An 18,576-nucleotide genomic window follows, 5' to 3' on the forward strand; every position below is an offset into this window, starting at 1 on the left:
TGTCACAGCGTAATTCACTTTCCCTTCCAGCTTGCCACCACAAGAAATTTCCTTAATTACATGCGCATCATTGACTCTGTCCAGCGAATCCCATGCCATTTTTTCTTTAATGGTATCCCATTGCCATACGTAGATATTCTTGTTGTTGCTTGAATTGATCTTCTCATTATGATTGCCCTTATTCACATCCCCCATATCCCTCCTACCTTCCCTCTCTCCACAAATCCTGCTAGGATCCCCATAACTTCTTTCCATAAAATCTTTCTCAAGGTCTCCTCCTTCCATAACCTCCCCTTCTTTCTCCATTAATGTTCCTTTATTCCTGCTACCTCTTATGGAAAGAGACAAGCTGGAATTTCGTGAGACATTCCCGCTCCCTTCCTTCACCGGCGTTGTGGATGTTCCCGTTGAGCCTCTGCCATGACCAGCCCCACTATCTCCAATTGTACCCTCCCTACCTCGCCACTGATTGTAATGGCAAACTATATCAAATAACTTTTCTGGCTGTGGTTGTTCCTCCATATTTCCTACCTCCGCTCATTCCCCGTCTTTTGTAGGTGATGGGACCCTTAGCAACGGCCCAAATTTAGGCTCTGCCTCTCTTTCATTAATCCTCTGTTCTCTGACCCTTACACATCCCTGGGTGCCATGTCGAATGACCCCGCACTTGAAACAATATTTTGGGATTTTTTTCATACTGAAAAGCAACCCAAATTGTCTTGTTCCTCAGTGTTATAGTTCTCCCCCGGGATAAAGGTTTTGAGAGGTCCAAGATGACTCTCACTCTTAAGAATTCTCCCCACCCAACTCATTCCTCGTCGACTTCCACCTCTTCCACCTCTCCAACCGATGCCCCAATCTGCTTCCCAATCTCTTTCCCCATACACGAAAGTGGCAGACCGTACATACGGACCCAGAATGCCACCTTCTCGAAATCCAATTGAGCGGGTGGAGTTATCCCATCAAAGTCTACTAGTGAAACTAGATGCCCGTCAAAAGTCCATGGTCGACCCTCCATGATTCTGGATTTGTCCCACTCATGCTCAAAATCAATGAGAAAAAAGGTTCACCCCCAAAGTTCTGAACAAAACGCTTCCCGTTGGTTGCCAAGCATGGATCAACGGAGTCTTCGCGATTTCCCTTCCCACTGTGCGATCCACCAACAGTTTTCCTACGACACAGGCATGGCCTCTATCCACAAGAGGTGCAATCCCATGTTCAATAATGCCCAAACTCACAATCTCCTCCTCCATCAAAGTTAACCTTCCCCATAACTTCGTCAACTCCTCTATCGTGTTTCCCATTTTTTGAACCACTCCCTTCCCGTTTTGCCTACCAAGACACAATGGATCACTCCTCTACCACCCTGAAAACGATGGAGATATTCAACTTCACCTCTAGGTTTTCGTAGAGAGAAACCTAAGAGAGAGTAACACTCATTCCCATTCCATATAACGTTAGTTATACCCTTAATTAGTTAATAGTATACACATTAAATCTATGATTAATAACATAGTCCATAAACTTAGTTACATTGTCATGCGTGTCGGGTCGGGCAATAAACGGGTCGAGCTCGTGAGCCCTAAACGAGCCAGGCTAGCCGGGTGATAAATGGGTCAAGCTTGCAAGCCCTAAATGAGCTGGGTGATTCGCGAGTTAAACAAGTCAAACTCACGAAACCTCGTTGAGTTTAATCGAGCTAGCCGGGTATGTATAACTAGCTAATCAAATGGGTTTCAACATTAACGAGCAACCTTCTATAATGTCGATCTCGAGTTCGGGTCAAACTTAACCGAGCGGGTATCAAGCAAGCTGTCGAGTGTATCGGCTCGTTTACAACACTAGCCCCGATAAGTTGAGTTTATCGCAAATCCTAAGTTAAATTTATCACAAATCAGGATCAACTTGTTTACAATCCTATCCCCGATAAGTTGAGTTTATCACAAATCAGGTCATACCATACAAACTGTTTTAGCTTTTTTAACAACCAAATTCCATAATCGTGGACCCACACAATCCCTATCTGTCCTCCCCATCAAAACTCTCTGTCTTGCTCTTGCCATTTTGACTCCGTGGAAGCTTGCACACTCAAATCATCAAAAAAAAAAAAAAAAATCAGAACGGCGTCGGTTACGAATATGACCCGGGTAGCGGTGGATAATAAGCCCGCAGCGAGTGCGTTACCACCGGAGGCCATCCCCTCCGGCGACTGCGTCCTTTCGAAGCGCCGATGACTGCTCCGCCGCCGCTCCAACAATGCCGCCGGAACAACCCGGAGCTCTCGTCCTCCGCCGCTTTCTCTTCCTGGCCGCGGTCTCCCTCTCCTTCTTGGTCCTTTTCAGAGCCTCAGATTCCCTCGGGTTCCCCCCTCGCTTCTCCTTCCCCTCAGGTTCCTCTGCCTCCGACGATTCCTCACTGGTTTGTTCACTTACTCATTATCTCTAATTAATTAATTTTCTGGTTATTAGGTAGGTGTGTTGTGAATTTGCTAATCGATTATCAATTTTCTTTTCCTTATCTAATCTCCTGCCCTGGTTATTGGTTTTGATGTGATAGAAAGAATTTAGAAACAACTTTTTGATTAACCAAACTGAATGACAAGAGTATGGCATGTTGCGCGCGTGTTTATAATGTATAATGTATAAATAGAAATGATGAGGTAAATGTTTCCAAATGAAACCCAAGGTGCTTTTGGTTTTCAATTAACAGGCAGTGGAAATCAATATTTTGAACCATTTTGTAAAGCGACTCTGGTATGGTAGTTTAAGTAGATATGCACCTCAGTTCATTTCCATCGGCATGGTTGAGTTTGTAGAGGACTTAGCCATTTTGTATAACCATGTGAGGTTCCAGAACCCAGGGTGGTTCACATTACTCACACCTGGAACCAAATACCAGTTTTTTAAGAAAATGCATAGTCTGCCTGCATAGCTGATGCGGGAATGAAAGCAATTCCATGTTTTACCCTTGCGCTTATGTGTTTGACTTCATCTTCTATAGAAGAGTTCATTGAATAGTTTTTGCTTTATGATGAAACTATTGTAGGTTAGTGGTGGAAATAAGCTTGAAAAGGTTTTGAAGGATGCTGCCATGGGGGGCAGAACTGTTATATTAACAACTCTAAATGAAGCATGGGCAGCTCCAAATTCAGTGATTGATCTCTTCCTAGAAAGCTTTAGACTTGGAGATGGCACGCTTAGGCTTTTGAACCATTTGGTGATCATTGCCTTGGATCAAAAGGCGTTTGCACGATGTCTGGTTGTACATACCCACTGCTTTTCTCTTGTCAGTGAAGGAGTTGATTTTCATCGCGAGGCTTACTTTATGACCCCTGATTACTTGAAGATGATGTGGAGAAGGATTGATTTCCTGCGCTCTGTTCTTGAGATGGGCTACAATTTTGTTTTCACGGTAATCTCTTCTCTGTATCCTATGCACCCTAACAAGTGCACTACCACTCATGCCCGAAATTAATTTTATTGACTTGTAAAACCTCCTGTGAGACTTGGTCATTGCTGAATCGAACTTTCCTGTCAGGTAGGTGATTTTTTTTAGGTTGACTAAGTGTGTGCCCCTCGTGAATTTAACAGTGTGAATTGACATTTGAAAAGAAAAAGAAGAAACATTTTAATAGAACTGATTATGAGTACCTGATGAAAACTACCCTTTGGCTTTTGATGTTGAAGAAATGAAAAGTTGAGTTTATCTGTTTATTTGGTTTGATTGGGAAAATGCAAGGTTGTTATATAGTGAAGAAATGGAGAGTACACTACATCTATGTTTGGTTTGATGGGGCTAGATGTAACAGGGTAGTGTAAGGTTTTACTGCAAGGTTGTTTGGGCCAAAGATAAGAAGAAAAAGCTGGCTGCGTTGGAGGAATGGGTATAGTTTAGGGTTCCAACTGACAAAAAAAGAGCAGTATACTATAGTCTAGGGAGTAAAGTGGTGCGCGAATTATTATACAAAAGCAGCTAGGGATTTGTCAAGAATTTGGGAATATAGTCTCTCTTAAAATCAAACTTGAACTGCATTGGCACTCACATAAGAAAGAAAAAAATATTTGTTTATGGTTCTTCTGTCTATGTCTTCATGTATTGGATGAGTATTCTGGAGAAACTATAATACGTTGATGTTGTAGAATTAAAAATAAAAAATAAAAAATAAATTCTTGTTTCTTCATGCTAGGAATTTATTTGTGGGCAAAACTGCTGTGGATGTTAGTGGAAGAATGCTGTCTTAGCCACATTCTTTGGTAGTTAATATATCTTTGATTTTCTTCTGGTGTGAGTTAACAGATAGAAAATTCTTTATTGCTGAAAGTTTGGACCGTGTCTAAATCCTTCTCCCAGGAAATCCTTAGTGATGGTAGCTTTTTCTCCACCCTCCCTTCTTTATGGTTGAATCGCTTCCAATTTATTTTTCCTGGTTAAGATATTGCTGCTTAAAATTTTGCGATGGAATCTAGATATATCCCTGGTCTTCTGAGATTTCTTAAAGACAATGCCCCTTCCATTATTATTTTTTTTTATTTTTTTTATAAGTAATCGCTAGTATTATTAAAAAGCACAAAGGCTGCGCAACCCTTGTACACATGCTGTATACTACTCAAGCTCCCTATTTATAGACATATGTAGGCTCATGGAAGTTGTTAGGAAATTACCTAGCCTCCACTCCTCCTTGAGAAACATGGCCATATGGGTTAATATGGTTGTGTAAATTAGGTTAAATTGAATCAGCTTGGAGAGGGGCCTAGAGGGAAAATAAAAACTAGCTCAAGTAGGCCTAACACACTTGTCATCTCATGACTCCTAGGTTAGTAATAATTTCAATTTATTACACTAAACAATTTTTTTTGATAAGTAATAAGAAGTTTTATTAGAAGCGTAAGGTGCCCCAACGTACACTGGAAGTATACAAGTGGAAACGCCTAACTAGAAAAAGAAAAGAGAAAGCCGAAGCTCACCCACAAAAGAACCCCAACAAATCCACCCAAAAACCCTCAAAAACAAAAACCCAAAGAAGCCCAAAGCCCTCAAAACCCACATGAATCGTTACATCCCAATAGTCTTGCCCTTCCTTCTCCGAGGAGACGCGCTAGCAATGCCGTAATTAATAGAACTTTCTAAATTTAACAGCTCTCTCTTGCCCTTAGCCCTAGGCTGCGCGACCTTTATTTCCCGAAGGAAATTCTCTTTCACCTCATTCAGCAACACCAACTTCCGATCATCTTCATCGCCATCCAGCCCCTGATTAGGAAGGTTGGGGGATAGCTTCCCATTGCGTGCTACCTTATTTGCCCGACGACAATCCTCCTCCATGACCTTCAAGCTCTCCATATGCGGATCATCGTCCTTTACACCTACCCTCATCCACTCAATCAGCCACTTTTGGGGTTTGGTCAAACCATTTTCAACAGTTATGGTGTCAGAAGTGCCTTTGGTCCTAGGTTGTGCGACCTCCACTTCCGAAACAAAATTCCCTTTCTCCATCGGACTTATGCCCCTCATCGGATTAGTGTTCTTAGGAACAGGCTTCACTTGAGCATTGTAAGCAGCAAACCCAGCGAACCCAGTGATTGAGTCGGCATGATATTGTACCAGTGGAGCACTAAGGGATTCCACTGTCTCAAGAAGAAGAGAATCATTCACCCGGCTTCCTCGTTCTTTCTTAGCTCTCCGATAGTAGCTTAACATCTGCTTGTTAGGAACTATGGGAGTGCCATTATCCGATAACCAATAAATTGAGTGTAATCTATCTCCCAATGCTAGCGCCTCTAACGAATGGGCAGCCAGGGGTATCAAAGAAAAAGAATGTGAAGGGATAGAGGTATCCGCTAAATGTACCTGTTCAATCCTGGTAGTCTTTGGAAACTCTAACGCCGACAAGGAATTCGAACCGGGAACCAAACAAAGACTAGAATAAGGAGGTTGAGCCAAAGCAAGAGCTAGTTCCGATCTAGATCCTGAACCAACCAGGGTCGATGAGGACACCTCCTTCACCTTATACAGAGGAGGAGTCACAGATCTCGACCCAAAAAACCCCCGCCGAAACATACCTTTTGCCAGAGAGGGTTTCCGATCGGTCTTAATTGCATTATAGTGTAATAATTGCATTATTACACTAAACAATTGTAATTGCATTATAGTATTTTATTTTTGATTATTTCAAATACTCCCAATGACATTCTTATATTTTACATTTGACTTCTCAATGAAATAACCTGTAGTAGAATTAAAGTCTTAAAATGATTGTCACTTTAACTCATTAGCTCTTATCCTTAAGCACTAAATTTAAAACCTTGATTATTCTCGTACTTTTGAAATTTCATTTCACTTTGTACATAAAGTTTTAGTAACTTTTACTAAAACATCCAGGCCTAGGATTTAGAATAACCAATTCCATTAAATCTATCTTAAAGGGATCTTTTCTTATCTCTTTGATTAAATCAAAGGATTTAGATTCCTTTTTGAGGAGTGATATTCCTACAATGTTACATGTAATCACCCAACACATCAAGAATTTTGACGCAAAAAGGTTTAACTTCTAAATGTATCAAAGTGACTTTCACTTCACGACCCTCGCAGATTGAGAGTTAATGTTATAAGAGTCATGAGTTCTAATAATTCTTTTGATAGTGTTATGAGAATATATCAACTCACGTGGCCCGTTTAGTGTATTGTACCTACACCAATATGTCAACCCAAAGTCCCAACTTCATATGATCAAGATAGATCATCATGATTGATGTGCTATAGTCTTATCAAATGGAATGCCCAATTCTTTTACTGACTACAAATAATAATTTATAAGTTACAAGGTTTATGACTTAGATATTCTGTGTGATAATTTCATTACTCACACCTAAGTCATATTTAATGCAACTTATGAAGCTTACATGTATATGATAAATAATAATCATTAAAGCACACATGTAAACAGTTATATGCCCAATCTTCATTAAATAAAACAGTAAATGTACAAATTTATTTAATGAAAACTAAAATGTCATTCAAAGTAATTGGACTTTAGGGCATAAACTCTAACAATCTCCTATTTTCCCTTAATTCCAATACGATATGCATTTGACACCCATTCCCTCTAGCTCTAAGTAAGACTTCACAAGTCTACAAAGGCAAGCTCTTGAAAGGGTCTGTCAGAATCTTAACCAATTAAATCCTTTCAACAATTTCATCTCTTCTATAACACCCTATCCCATATGACACACAATATTGTCCGCTTTTGGCTCCCCCAAACCAGACTTCCAAAGAGGTTACCCATTCTGGTACTACTCTCGCATAAGCTCGCTTAATTACAGAGTTCTGATGGGATCATGACCATCACGACTTTAAAATGCGTTGTCATGAAGGGTGTGAGATACATATAAGCACATCTTCATCTCCATACCCAAGCGATGTGGGAGGCCACAATCACCCCCTATTAGGGCCCAGCGTCTCCACTGGCGACCCTCATGGGATTAGCCCATTCTAGGCGTCCCAGCGAGTGCCCGCTAGTGATCTTCATGGGCTTATGCACGATCCCCCCATCTCAGGCTGAGCAATGGCTTTGATATCATTTGTAACACCCCACCCTAAATGACACACAATATTGTCTGCTTTTGGCTCCCCTAAACCAGACTTCCCAGGAGGTCACCTATTCTGGTACTACTCTCGCATAAGCTCGCTCAACTGCAGGATTTTGATGGGATCATGACCATCACAGCTTTAAAATGCGTTGTCATAAAGGGTGTGAGTATACATATAAGCACATCTCCATCACCATACCCAGGTGATGTGGGACACCACGTCTTCAAAAGACAACTCTCTCTAATAAAATGATGGGAAAACTTCGTTTAACCTCTCTGAACTTTTATCGTATTTACAATCACTTCCTTAAACTTGAAAAACTCTGAAGTTAGTGTATCAAAGTTTAAAAAGTTTGATTCAATGAGCCCAGGGGCTTATTCTTGACCAATCTTTGGATCCTACTTGGATTAATATGTTCAAGACATACACGCCAAATATATGCTTCGTGAGTAGAAGGGAACTTTTTCTTTAATGATAAAGAGCTAAAACCTAGGTTTTAAAATATTAGAGTTATTCTGTAATGTGAGAATCTTAAGTAATAATTTCCAAACTAACACAAACAAATTCAAAATAGATAAACAATTTATCATTCTTTATTTCCATGGCATACAAAAATATGACCGCATTTACCCAAAAGGTTTTAGAAATCAAATTTATGTAAATAGAGTACATACTCTAATAAAATTTAATACTATTGATTAAGAATACAATTTTTTTTTTTTTTCTTATAAGTAATTTCGTATAATTAATAACGCCCAGAGGGGTGCAACTCTAGTACATAAGGAGTATACAAGAGAACTCCTAATAGGAAGAAAAAGAACATAAATTCGAAAAATTTGTAAAAGTAGAAACAATTAAGTTATTGTGCTGTGGTCCATATATGTAACATATTAAGCATAATCTTTCGCAACTCTATCACTGATGTCTATGTCTTCAAAGTGTCGAGCATTCCTATCCTGCCAAAGACATCACATTAAACGTGAGGCACATCTTCCTTTCTCTTAGTATTTTGTCTCTTGAAACCCCTTACATTCACATTACGTACGTGATTAGTGTATCTGAATCTACGCACCAAGAACTAGTGGGATTCAACACAAAGCATGTTGCAAATAAAAGGAGAACCTTTACATTGGCGTTTGACAGCCAGATACTTTGAGTAGTTTCTTAACCAGTGCTTTGCTTTGCCACAATGGATACTACTTTCCTTTGGACTTAGCTTTTGTTTTTGCTTTGTTTCCTACTTTATTCACTCTTGTGGCAACTTGCTTCCCATCTCGTTTGGAACCATCCCCATTTTTCCCCTCCTTTCGGCTTAGAAGAAGTTCGGACCATATGCATGCTAGCTATTGAAATAAAATAATAATTCTAGGATCCCTAATGAAGCAGAAAATAACATAATAGAAAATAACACAATCAGTCACATGAGACACAAAGATTTAAGTTGTTTGGCTTAACAAGCTTACATTTACTGATGGAAATAACCTGGAGGAAATTCACTATCAAAAGAATGGAGCTGACTCAAAATCAAAAACTCCAATACACCTAAATCTCATTTTCACACTAAAACATAATTAAATACAAAAGAGAAATCTTTTCTAAATTCTCTTAATGCCATGCTGCACTCCTACATTGTGAAAATACAAGTGAGACTTCTTTATTTTCTATCACACGAAGCTGCTGCTTTTTTGTCTCGTTTTCTCTACTCTACGATGTTGCTTCTTGTACAATATATATAGACCAAATAGGCCAAGTCTTGTAATAAGTGGTAGTCGGTCAAGTGCTTCATGGTGAAGTAAAATCTCAAAACTTAACTAAGAAGCAAACTTCATCGCGAAGTAAAACGAGGAGAGAAAATGTGTGGGCTAAGAAAAAACAACAATGGGGCCCACACTTGACTTGTGAAATGCAAGTCACTCACACTACAAATCTCTACCTTGACTTGAATTTCATCAAGTCCTCACGGCAACTTTCCTCATGACATCTCCTCCAATACTCCTAAGGGTAATCTCAAACTACATACACCAATCAAGTGCAAGCAATGCTTGAACTTGAGAACTGGAACTGGCTTAGTCAACATGTCTGCTGGATTTTCTTCTATACCAATTTTCTTCATTGTGATATCACCTTGTGTCACGACCTCCTGAAGAAAGTGATATCTGACATCAATGTGTTTGATCCTCTCATGATACATTGGATTTTTGGTCAAATGTATTGCAATTTGGCTATCACAAAATACAATAGTCTCATCCTGCAAACCCAAATCATTGACCAAACCCCTGAGCCAAATTGCTTCTTTCATTGCCTCTATCGTTGCCATATACTCTACCTTTGTAATAGACAAAGCAATTGTCGACTGTAATGTCGCCTTCCAACTAATGGCACATCCCAAGAGAGCGAAAGCAAAACCTGTCAAATATCTTCTCTTATCTAGATCACCAGGATAATCTGAATTCACATACCCAATGACACTAAAACCAATGCCATTGCCTCTGTCATAGACTAAACCAATACCACTGCCTCTTTCTCAAGTCAAGTGTGGGCCCCATTGTAAATAATTGAGTATCCATTTCACTACGTGCCAATGAACCTTACTCAGATTCACCATGTAGAGACTAACAACACTGACTTCCTATAAAATATTTGGGCGAGTGCACACCATAGCATACATGATGATCCCAACTACACTAGAGTAAGGAACACGTGACATGAACTGTTCCTCCTCTTCATTTTGTGGTGCTAGTCCTGCTGAAAGTCTCAAATGAGCTTCATATGGAGTACTCACTAACCCAAGGATTTTCTTTGTACCACTCAAATCCCTCATTTCAAACTTATCACCCAAAAGATATTTCGATCTCTTAACCTCAGACATGCTTTTAGCAGCAATAAGCATGTCATCCAAATAGAGCAACAAATAAACCAAAGAACCATCTGACAATTGCCTGTAATACACAAAACGCTTGTATCACTGAGCTTTTGCTAACCCAATTGACTCCACCTTCACTAGAATACTTGTAACCAATGGAATCTAAAGTGTCTAAAGAAATAAGATTTTTCTTCAAATCTGATATATGTCGAACATTCTTCAAAGTCCTCATGATCCCATCATGCATTCTTATTTTGATTGTACTAATACCAACAATCTTGCAGGCAACATTATTTTCCATCAAGACTGAACCACCATTGACTAACTCATAGGTAGTAAACCAATCCTTTTTAAGGGACATGAAATGTACAACCAGTATCAAAGACCCACTTGTTGTTAAGACAACCATCTGAAACAGTAACGCCAAGAACAAGTTCTAAATTCCTAGAATTTTGGGGTAATTACCTTTTTCTCCCATGAACTACCACGCTATGTCAATATCCCCCCATGAAATGCCAACCTTATTGCCCGACCCCATCAGATTACTATTTTCTTCCCAAAACCCCCCATTTGTCTGTCAAACTCGTTAAATTGGTTGCGCGAGGGCCACTCCCAGATCTGGCTGGGGGTGGCCTGTGAGCCACTCCTAGGCCATGGGGGTGGCCGCGCGCCACCCCCAGCCACCTCTGGGGTGGCTGGGGGTGGTGCGCGGCCAACCCCCAACCAGACCAAGGGTGGCCCGAAGGCCACCCCCACCTCAGGGATGGCACGCGAGCCACCCTAGGGTGGTCGGGGGTGGCGCGCGTTGGAGGGTGGTAGTGCCTGTGGACTCTTAAATTCTTTTTTTTTTTTTTTTTAATTTTAATTTTAAAAATAATTTATATTTTTAATATAGTTATTTACTTTTAATTAAAAAATGACACATATCATCATTCTATTGGTAATGATGTGATACACTAATAGAATCAGTAAAGTATTTTGACGGAATGTGATTACAAGGACTAAATTGTTATTTTGGCTTATCTTGATAATCTCTGAATTATTATTATTATTGTTTTTATATCACACAAATTGATTTTTAATTTAGACAATCACATTGACTGATTTTGCATTTATATTCTTTTTTAGTTTAAGTCTTTTTTAACTGTGTTTTAGTTTCTTATATTGACTTATTTATTTATTTATTTATTATTTTTATAAATTAATTTATAAGTTTTTTTTTTAATTTTAATATATTTATATTTTTTTGTTTTAATTTTTATTTAGTTTTTTAATTTTGATTTTTGATTTTTTTTATATATATATATATATATATATATATATATATATATTTTAATTTGTTTAATTTTAAGGGTATTATATTTAAATTTTGTTTATAAAGTTAGGGTATTTAAGTCATTTCAAAATTTTTAACGAGTTTGACTGACGAAAATGGGGTTTTGGGAAGAAAATGGTAGTCTAATGGGGTTGGGCAGTAAGGTTGGCAGTTCATGGGGGGATATTGACATAGCGTGGTAGTTGATGGATGAAAAAGGTAATTACCCCTAGAATTTTCCATCGACAACACCAGCCACCGGAGAGGTATTTAGCTTATTATCCTCTTTATTTTTTACTTTGAATACTCGGGTTTATAATGCCCACTTGACTTTCTTTTTCGACCTGGACTGCGGTCGATCTCTTAATTTTCCTTTACCCGAATCCCTCTCACTGGATCGACCTCTAAAATTAGAGGAATTATTTTGAACGACCCTTAACAAATAAACCCTCTACTTGATTATCACTACCTAATGCAGTGTGACTTAGTGGGTTGCAGCGAAGAATATCAATAAAGAACGAGATAAATAATTTTAGATCTTAACTCTATCAAAGATCTTAGAATTTTTCTCAAAACTATAGAGTCTATCTATGGTTTGAAGGAAAATATGAAGAAAGCTCAACTTTGAGGCTTCTTATTCATCAAAACTGATTCATAAACAACTGCCTTCTGGTGGCTATAAGCATGTATTTATAGACCCCCAAAACCCTAAACCTAATAAAATAGGGAATAAAGACTCCATAAAACCCTAAACCTAATAAAACACAAATTAAAGTCGGTTATAATAAAACAGATATGGCTACACGTTCGAACGGGACAAATGGTCATTCGAACGGGAACTACTGAAAGCATAAAAACATGAAATTAACATATGGCCATTCGAACAGAGATCGAATGGGCTTCGAACGGAGCCTTCTGCCAGCCTTTTGTTCCACTTGGCCGTTCGAACGGTGGTTTGAATGGTGGCTTCTATCTGACTTCCTTGGACTTCCCAATCTGCATCACTACCTTTACTATTCAATCTTGTTCTCGACTCCATAGAATTCAAAACAGAGTTAACATCAGTTAAGGAGATAGTATCTCGACCATACAACATCGAATTAATAAAATTATTAAACATATCCGGTATTGAACACAACAAAATCAGGGCTTGATCCTCATCATCTACTTTAGTATCAATATTTTTCAGATCCAAAATAATTATATTAAAGTCATCAAGATGATCACAAAGAGGACCTTTCATCTTAAGGGTATATAACCGTTGCTTCAAATACAACCGGTTAGTGAGGGACTTCTTCATGTACAAGCTCTTCAGCTTCTTCCAAAGTTCCGTGGCAGTTTCTTCATCGGCAACTTCTCTCAAAACTCCATTTGAAAGAGAACAAAATTGCACTGTGGGCTTTTTCTTCAAGTTCCTTCGTTTCCTTCGTTGATGATGTTGATGGCGCCTCGTCATCCAAAATTTTCACCAAGGCTTGTTGCCGTAGTACAAACCACATCTTGATATGCCTAAGACTGAAACTATTATGACTATCAAATTCCTCTACTTCAAATTTTGTTGTAGCCATCCCGCAAAATAAAGACTTAGGCTTTGATACCGGTTTGTTGAGATAAAAAAATAATTATAGGATCTCCAATGAAGCAAAAAATAGCATAATAGAAAATAACACAATCAGTCACACAAGACACAAAGATTTAAGTGGCTTAGCTTAACAAGCCTACGTCTGCTGGCGGAGACGATCCGGAGAAAATTCACTATCAAAAGAATGAAGTACAAAAAGACTAGTACAAATAAACCACTCAAATCCAAAAGACCCAATACACTTAAATCTTACTTTCACACAAAAAGAGAATTAAAAACAAAAGAGAAATCTTTTTCTAAATTCTCTTTATGCCGTTCGGCACTCCTACACTGTGAAAATACAAATGAGACTTCTTTATTTTCTCTCACACGAAGTTGCTTCTTTTCTGTCTCTTTTTCTCTGCTCTACGAAGTTGCTACCTTGTACTAATATATGTAGACCGAGTAGGCCAAGTCTTGTAATAAGAGGTAGTTGGTCAAGTGCTTCATGGTGAAGTAAAATCTCAAAACTTAACTAAGAAGCCAACTTCATCGAGAAGTAAAACAAGGAGAGACAAAATGTGTTGCTAACAAAAAACAACAAACAATGGGGCCCACGCTTGACTTGAGAAATGCAAGTCACTCATGCTACACTAGCCTTGGCTTCCAAGATGCTATCCATTGCGATTATCACATTCACCAACTCAGATGAAGTGTAAGCCCTTTCGTGTTTGGAAAGACTAAGGGCCTGTTTGATTCGCGGAATAGACCCGTAGAATAGAATAGCTATTCCTATAGAATAGTCATTCTTTTGTTTGGTAAGGGTCTATTCATAGAAATAGTTATTTCTGTGGGAATCACTAATCCCTTTCACACAAGAATAGCTATTCCTCTCATTTTTTGAGAGGAATAACTATTCTTGAGGGAAATGACAAGATTTTCCCAAAAAACAATTTTTTTTTTTTTTTTTTTTCTTGTGGGTGGCCGGCCACCCATAGAAGACCCTGGGGGTGGCCAAGACCACCCTCGGTGAGATTCCGGGGTGGCCTAGCCACCCCGATTCACATCGGGGGTGGTCGCGCCACCCCCGATGGCACCGGGGGTTGTGGGTGGCCGGCCACCACACGTTAACCAATTTTTTTATTTTTTTTTGTATAATTTGAGTTTTGGAAAAATTAGAAATCGAATGGGCTTTTTAGTAACTTTAGTTCAATTCCAATTATGAAATATGTGTTGCTACCAAACTAAAGAATTGGAATAATTATTCAATTCCAACTTCTTCTATTCCTAGTAATACCTATTCAATTTCATAATGGAATACCCATTCTGCAAACCAAACGGTGCCTAAGTCTGTATTAATTAAATGAGTTTGACAGTGACTGGAGGATTTCATCCACTTGAGATTGATCATCAATCTTTTCATTCAACACCTCCAGTACTTTTAAGCATGCGATCATATCTTGACAATGATTGTGAACTGGTGTTGCTTCAGTCATTCCAGTATTAATTAGGCTCTTTGTCGTGTCCTGCCTAGTAGGACGACTTTGTTCACCAAACATCTCCTTCATCTTGACATCTCTGTCAAATAAACTCCAGCATGAGATACAGGACTTTTCACTCGCTTCAAACATGTTGGAGGCTCAAATTGCAACTGATTTTACGAAAAAAACTATATGGAAATTTTAGGTAGGTTATATGCAATCTGAAATTCAGTTTCTCTTTTCTTTTTTTTTTTTTTTTTATAAGTAATGTTTCAAATATCAAGAGCGCAGAGGGGCGCAACCCTAGTACACAGTAAGTATACAAGAGAACGCCATAAAAGGAAGAGACAGAGAAGGGGACAAGAAAATCAGAAAAAAAAAAAGAAAAAATAGAAAAAGAAAAGAAAAAAAAAAGAAAAAAAGAAAGCCCTCCCATCCGAAACCCAACAGAGAAAGAAAGCCCAACAGAAAACCTGAAATTCAGTTTTCAATAGAAAAGTTTGAGAAAAACGTTGAGAATCCTACCTATTTTGGTTGCAGCTGTGAAGGAGATTGTTTGTAGGTTTAGGTTTAAGTAAAGAGAGAGAGAGAGAGCTGAGTTTTTTTTTTTTTTTTCAAGCTAACATGAGGTGTTTTGCAGCTGTAGACTGACTTCTATGGGGTGAAATTATGGTTTTAAGTTGGATTACAGGCTGGCAGCAGATTAGGTTTAAGTTTCCTTGTAAACTGAACTTCTTTTCTTCTTGAAATAAGTTAGGAGACAACTCCTAGAAAATAGGAAGGAGTTGGTATACAATTAGGGCTTGGTTTAGCAACGAAAACTTTCCTTTCTGGTGAAACTAAACCTGGCTAGATTCTATTAGGTTTTAGACTTAACAATTATTGACATTTTTGCTATTTATAAGTCTTTTTCACCCCTCTAACATAGCCCCCTGTTAAACCTACGAAATTAAAAGAAATACTTAAGCAAACAGCTACCACACAACAAATTAAAAATAAAATAAAATAAAACAGCAACATCATAAAATTTCCCTAGGGGGTCTAGGGTTTTAGAGACCCAACCTGATAAGAAGCTTTAGATTCAAAATACTTAGAAAGGTCTTTTTATTGGTATTTTTCTGTGCGTCAATAATAGCAACTTGTTATTTCTGTATTGGTATTTGTGGATCACATTGCAACTTGTTACGTGGCTTTGTTGTGGTAATTGCTTAAGAAAATGTCAATACTACAGCTGTAGTCTATGAACTGGGATACTTTTATTGGCATTCCCTGTTTTGTTTCTTATGCAGTTCCAATCAGTGTTGTTGAGAAGTTTTGCTTCATATTCAATGGCTTTTTGGTTGGTTTTTTCTCCAGGATGCTGATGTCATGTGGTTCAGAGACCCATTTCCACAGTTTTATTTGGATGCAGATTTCCAGATAGCATGCGATCACTTCATAGGGAGCTCTGATGATGTACAGAACAGACCCAATGGAGGGTTTAACTATGTAAAGTCAAATAATCGGTCAATAGAGTTCTACAAATTCTGGTACTCTTCACATGAAACTTATCCTGAATACCATGATCAGGATGTGCTCAATATCATCAAGTTTCATTCATTCATCACGGACATTGGACTGAAGATGAAATTCTTAGACACTGCTTACTTTGGTGGGCTTTGTGAGCCTAGCAAAGATTTGAATCTAGTTTGTACAATGCATGCAAATTGTTGTTATGGTCTAGACAGCAAGCTTCATGATCTCAGAATTATGCTCCAGGATTGGAAGCAATATATGTCTTTGCCACCAAGTTTGAAGAGAGTGTCAATTTTATCCTGGACGGTTCCTCAGAATTGCAGGTACAATGAGCACTTCTTCCATTCTGTTATGGTTTCTTAGCGCTTAAAATATTAAGCATTTTCAATTACCTGTATTGGTTCTGATTTTGTGCAACTCCATTTCAGTCTTGATTCTCTCCAGCATTATGATTCCCCGGGAAAAGACCTTCAAGAGGAATGGCAAGATTGACTTGAATTGTACGTATGCCTAGAATATTTTGCTTTGCATGTGAATTTGTAGGGGTATCTCATCTCAATGTATCACAGTAAATGTTTCTTGTATACATATTGATGGGATGTCAATGACCTCGATGAGAAGAAATTTTGGAAACAGGCGCAACTCAATAAATAGTTGTGTGAAGAGAAATACCAGAGGACCAAGAGGGAAAGTGTCATACCAAAATTTTGGATAAATTCCACTTTGCCTCCAAAATTAACACCCTTAAACAATGACTCACAACAACTCTTTCCCCCATACTACGGTTTTGATCGGAATAGCACCTGTGTTAGATTTGGCTGTTAGTTGTGATGAAAACCGTCACACGAGTTGCATGTAACACATAAGCATTTTTAGGTGACATTTACCCTTTTAGGGTTAATTAATTACACTCATCTTCCAAACTAGCACCGTATTTTCTCTTACACAAACCTTGTCACATGTTTGGCATGTCCTGCATTTTTCATCCATAAATTTGACTCAAGGGTTCTATTTGGAACAAAGTATATAATTTGGGGAACGACTTGCAGTGAGTCTGTGCTTATAGATGTAGGTGAATATGTAGTTTTAGATTAGGAAACAGTGTAATTAATTCCAAAATTTCTGTAGGGTCACGAATTGAACCTAGTGAAACCACAGCCTTGGGGGGGTGTCTTTCCAAAGTGGGTAGTACAGCTTTTTGAGACAATGATTGCCTATAAAGATCCTTCGGGATATTTTTATGTACCAATTTCTTGGAGGCCCCTTGGTCATAAATACTTGATCGGACAATTTGAAATATTTAGGTGGCCTTGTTAATTACCTTGGACTGCACACCTATATATATAGTAATAGTATTAGGATTCTTTTTACTTCTTACTCTCTATATTCTTAATTTTTCATTAAAATTTTACATTTGAACTACAAATTTAGGGGTTAGTTGTAATGTTTTTCTTTGTTAAAATTTCTTAAATTTTTCATATATAATCTAGATTTTCTTATGGTTTCCCTTTTTTTTTTTTTCTATTTTATTTGTTACATGATCGTGCATGGAGAAACATTAATGTAAGATGGATATTAGATTCAGTAATTTACAAGGTTAATCGTTCAGATTGAAAGCTTTGAGAGGATATTGGAATTAATTTTATTGTTTAGAATAGGAAAATTGTAATTTCTCCATATAATTAATTTCATATTTTGTAAAAGTTGTATACAAACTTTTTATTGTGACTAAAAATGAATTAATTTTGGGTAATTTCCTATCGATTGAAGTCTTCCCAGTCAGAGAAACAAACAATATTTTCCTACATATTTCTCACAAAATCCTAGTTTGGCTTTCACCTATATCCTCCTCTTTTTCCACTCCATCCTCAAAGACAGTTGAAGCAAAATTCATCAATGTTGGCCAACTTCCAAGTGCCATCTTCGGAACTATTGGTTAACAATGTGTACAAGTTGAACCCCAAGAGTGGGATTTTGGGATTTGGCTTCACTTTGATTCAGAAGGTGACGATTTTATCACTAGTGTTTTTGATGAAGAATGAAGAAAGAATATTAGTTTAAAGTTAATATAAGTTTATAATTGTTTTTAATATTTAATTTATGTTTTAAGAGTTCGTATTTAATAATGAGCTTAGCCCAAAAGTTAGCCACATTAGGGTTAGGGTTTAGTGTCTTAGTCTATTTAAGCATACTTTTTGATTCTAATAGTTAGATCTAGACTTTTTGATTCTAATAGTTAGATCATGATATTGAAAAA

General features: G+C 37.9%; 1 protein-coding gene across 1 annotated transcript; it reads left to right on the top strand.

Moving 5' to 3' along the window:
• The first annotated feature begins 2,087 nt into the window (after positions 1–2,087).
• LOC132190294 (uncharacterized protein At4g15970) lies at positions 2,088–16,905 on the top strand. The gene is made up of 4 exons (XM_059605243.1): positions 2,088–2,418; positions 3,046–3,411; positions 16,161–16,642; positions 16,748–16,905. Exons 1-4 carry the CDS (start codon positions 2,257–2,259, stop codon positions 16,809–16,811), a joined length of 1,074 nt encoding a protein of 357 aa, XP_059461226.1. The 5' UTR covers positions 2,088–2,256; the 3' UTR covers positions 16,812–16,905.
• Positions 16,906–18,576: the final 1,671 nt, after the last annotated feature.

This window comes from Corylus avellana, chromosome ca1, assembly GCF_901000735.1.
Source record: "Corylus avellana chromosome ca1, CavTom2PMs-1.0".
NCBI classification, from domain to species: domain Eukaryota; kingdom Viridiplantae; phylum Streptophyta; class Magnoliopsida; order Fagales; family Betulaceae; genus Corylus; species Corylus avellana.